This window comes from Vicia villosa, linkage group LG4, assembly GCF_029867415.1.
Source record: "Vicia villosa cultivar HV-30 ecotype Madison, WI linkage group LG4, Vvil1.0, whole genome shotgun sequence".
Classification (NCBI taxonomy): Eukaryota; Viridiplantae; Streptophyta; class Magnoliopsida; order Fabales; family Fabaceae; genus Vicia; species Vicia villosa.
The window spans coordinates 31,967,699-31,971,979 of NC_081183.1; the positions used below are offsets into that span (position 1 = coordinate 31,967,699).

Here is a 4,281-nt window from a genome sequence, read left to right on the forward strand (position 1 = left end):
CCATGTCATATGGCGCCTCCATTCATCTTTTAGGAGGAGGAGCCATCTCATATGGCTCCTCCTTGTATCTGTCTCATCTATAAATAATACCTCATTTCTCCACCATTCTTCACACTTTCTCAGTAAATCTTCTCATTTCTCCCAAATTTTATCATTATGGCTTCTGAGATTTTCACAAGAGATGGGTATGTATTTTTCTCGGTCGTTAAACCGCCGATTAAAATGAAATTTTGGAACATCCATTCCATGGAGCGTCTAAAGAGAGAGTTGAAACGCTGGTTAGATGACGACATCCCAACAGGCGAAGAAATTAGAAGAATCCAGAGAAGAAGAACTGCCATATCACTTGCGACTGGAACGTCTCGTACTTGGTTAGAGGAAGTTGAAAGAGACAGAGACGTAATGATGATGATGCAAGGTTCTGATGACATTGTTTTGGTGCTTGTTATATCTTAGATAACTTGTCGTGTTGTTGGCGTTTTTTTGTATCCGTTGTATGTGTTGTTTTTAAGTCATTATGTCATTTAATTTCTAACAATGATCGTGTTGTAACAAATGTTCTTAATGAAAAGAAGACATGTTTAGATCTTAAAAGAAGTGTGCATACAAAATTCAATTCTAAGAACCACTTGCACGATTACGACAATTTTTTTTATTGTGTCCGACTTGGCGACATAAACCACACTTTCTTTCTAGCTTATCGAGCTCGTCCATTTCAGTCGTGATACGCTTGCTTTTGGGACGACCCTTTTTATTTCTCCGCATTTGGTCGTTGTGCCAAACAATTTCCCCCTCGTACGCAGGCCAATAATCCTCTTTTGCTACCACTGCAAAGCCATTGTTGTATACGTGGAGCAAGGTCTCAGACTTGTAAATGGGAGACAGGAGTGCTAATGCATCTAAGTGAGAATAGGCACATGCTTCAATGACATGGGAGCAAGGCATACGAAATTCCTGAAACTTGCCGCAATCGCACCAACGTTCTTCTAGTAGAACCCTATACTCTTGTCTTGGTAGCCCTTCGACGTGGTCGATTGTCTCTCTGACCATGAAATTATGGTTATGTCGGTCAAACCTTGTAACCGTATGTGTGTTGGCCTTCGCACCTTCTGCCTTGATAAATCTTGTGCAACATTCACTCCAAAATTGTCCAGCTCGTAACACAGCGTCCCACCTTTCACCCCTTTGTGCAAACAATGAAGCCATCCTAAAATATGTTGATTTTACCAAAGCGGTTACAGGGAGGTGTCGTATGCCTTTGAAGACACCGTTCATTAATTCAACAAGATTTGTTGTCATGTGTCCCCATCGATGTCCATTGTCGTATGACCTTGTCCACTTCTCCACTGGAATATTATCAATCCAAGTACCTGCATCTGGATTTGACAGTCTGATCTCTCTATGATAATGTTTGAAAGATGGTTGAGTTAATGCATACCCTGCGTTCATAACCAATTTTCGAAGGGACCTGTCTTTAATTTCTCGCGTGAAATTTTGTACAATATGTCTAATGCAGAAGACATGCGTAGAAGGGGGGTCATGCCAACCATTAGCCAGGTTATGCACTAACAATAGAAGCATGTCTATCAGAGATCAAACAGAGACCTTCTTGCGGAGCCACGTGTGTTCTAAGATGTTTGAGAAAAAAACTCCAACCTCCACCGGTCTCTCCCTCGACTAGAGCGAATGCAATTGGGAAGACGTTGCTGTTTCCGTCTTGTGCGACTGCCATCAGTAGGGTGCCTTTGTATTTTCCGTACAACCACGTTCCATCTATTTGAATAATAGGTTTGCAGAATGAAAACCCTCTGATGCAAGGTTGGAAGGCCCAGAATAGACGACGAAATATTCCATTTCCGCTGACAAGAGTACCATTTGGGACATACGCGGGCAATGTTTCCATCTCATAAATAGTACCAGGAGCATAAGTGCAGAGTGCATTTAAGTAGCGGGGTAACTCTTTGTATGATTCCTCCCAATTACCATATACTTGTTCAATCGCCTTGGTTTTTGCTAACCATGCTTTCCTGTACGAGGGCGTATAGTTGTATACTTTAGTGATGTGAGAAATTATTGTTCTCACCTTCAACGATGGATCATTGTTGATGAGAGGCAAGATTTCTTGACATATCAGATCGTAACTTAACTTACGATGATCTTGCGAGCGAGAAGAGTTGATGCAAGTGTGAGGTTGGGAAATTTTGCCTATCACCCATGAATCACTTCTCAACCTGTATGAAGCAGTGAGCTTGAACAAACACTCGGTATTGGTACATTTGATTTTGTACCGTTCTGCATTTGTTCGGTCCACTTTAAAATCCACAGAGTGTAACATGTGGAACTTTTTTATTGCTCGCATGCACTCATCCTTCAAACGAAAAACTATCTTTCTCTTTTAAGGTTGCATCTGACTGCATGCAGACATTGTGGAATATGTCTGATGAGGGTTCATCATCGGCCATGTCAACGTTCGACATGTGAGACGGCGGTGTGTATATTGAAATTGGAGGTATTACACCTTCAACATCGTCTTCAGAATCATCGTTCACCATGTCATCAAATGCTAACTCTGGATCTTCTTCGTCTTCATCAATTGCATCGACCTCAGCTTGTTCTACTTCGATGGGATCAACGACCTGGCTCTCGTTTGGTTGTTGGAGCAGAACATACAACTCAATCGAGTCGTATCCAGAAAATTCATGATTACAAAACATGTTTTGTAAATCTTCATCATCCTTAACCTCCACCTGGTAAAATTTTGTTTGATCTCAAAAAAAGACCGGATGTTGATAGAAGATCTGTAAAACTGTACCTCGGGATAGCTTGATCTCCAATCGATTTTTGAAATGTACGAAGTTCGATTTTCGACTTAAACAAAATTGGGTAACTTCAGTGTTTCTCAATAAAAAACCAGATGCATCACATTGGTAAGTCTCACCATTGATGTGTGCATTAATAATATATTGAGGTGTAGAGGCCATCTTGTTGTTTTAGTGTTTGAGAGTTTAAGAGTTATGTTTGAGTACAGAGCTCTTCATTTCATCTGATATATATAGGTGAACAGGAAAAAAAATAAGAATAACTAAGTCGCCATATGAGATGGCGCCTTTGTACAAAAAAAAAACACTAAGTCGCCATATGAGATGGCGCCTACTTACCTTTTTGGTCAAGATTCCGAGCTCAGCAAAGTCTTACACACTCTGCCACCTATTCTTACACATTCTGCGGCCTAGTCTAAATTGCATAGCCTGCACCACGCCATCTTGAATGGCGCCTTAGTGTAATTTTGGGAAGGGAGGCGCCATATCATATGGCTTGCTCGTGACAAGTGCATGTCATGCATGCAGCTCCACCCACCTCATTAAACTGGCCATGCAAACTATCTCCTATAAATACACTTGTATGATTTTATTTTTCATCATCACTTCTAACAATCTCTACTACACACTCATATAATTTCGATCAAACTTTCCATTATGGCTCTTCTCACTTTGGGCGAGAAACACAGAGGCACAATAGCAAACATTGTCGAATTTGTGAGTTTTACATATTAATTCGTAGATTTTACGTTATCGCATATTTTACACGTTCGTATATTTTACATATTATTATTTTTTTTGTTTAGAATCCCGAAAGATTTCGATGTCGTCGACACGGTTTTCCGTCTCCCGATCCTATTATCATACCATATTTAATACAAGCGGGTTTTGGACATGTGATAAACATTTCAAACATCAAATCAACAACAACAATACCAACCAACACACACCACCCAACAAGTAAACCAACAAGAATACCAACAACCGTTCACCACCCAACAACAATACCAACACCAAACCTCCCATCAAACACAACGGCGACGTAGATCCACAAGCACCCAACCCCAATACACCGACATGCCCCACACACAACCACAATACCAAGAACAAAGACAATACTTTCGAAGCGACGGTGCGGGCCCTTCATCATACCCTAGCCCAGACATGGGCATGCATGAACAATATTCCCCAACCGACCCCACCTACAGCCAACCATCACACCATACTAGCCAACAAACTTATATGTACCAAACTCCACAAAATCCAATTCCAACTTACCCAACTTTTTCGGATGAGCAATGTTATCGAGTTCGCGTTGATCCCACCCCCCACCGATGCGACAAAATTTTGGCAATATGGGTCAACGATTATTTGCAAGCAGGACTTCGGAAGATTTTGATCTGACGGATTACATGGACCCTGAACGCATTGATTTCACGGGGCCCTCAACCCAACCACAACA

General features: G+C 41.3%; 1 protein-coding gene across 1 annotated transcript; it reads right to left on the reverse strand.

Annotated features, from left to right (window-relative positions):
- Window positions 1-618: 618 nt before the first annotated feature.
- On the reverse strand, window positions 619-2,335 carry LOC131596993 (uncharacterized). The gene is made up of 2 exons (XM_058869717.1): window positions 1,657-2,335; window positions 619-1,565 (listed from the first exon to the last, which is right to left on the reverse strand). Exons 1-2 carry the CDS (start codon window positions 2,333-2,335, stop codon window positions 619-621), a joined length of 1,626 nt encoding a protein of 541 aa, XP_058725700.1.
- Window positions 2,336-4,281: the final 1,946 nt, after the last annotated feature.

What these genes read in the sequence shown, in the direction of transcription:
- LOC131596993 (XM_058869717.1), bottom strand. Translation starts at nt 2,335, where the DNA reads ATGTTACACTCTGTGGATTTTAAAGTGGACCGAACAAATGCAGAACGG. An exon ending in CGAGGGAGAGACCGGTGGAG is followed by an intron (nt 1,566 to 1,656) that starts GTTGGAGTTTTT and finishes TTCTATTGTTAG; the next exon opens with TGCATAACCTGGCTAATGGT.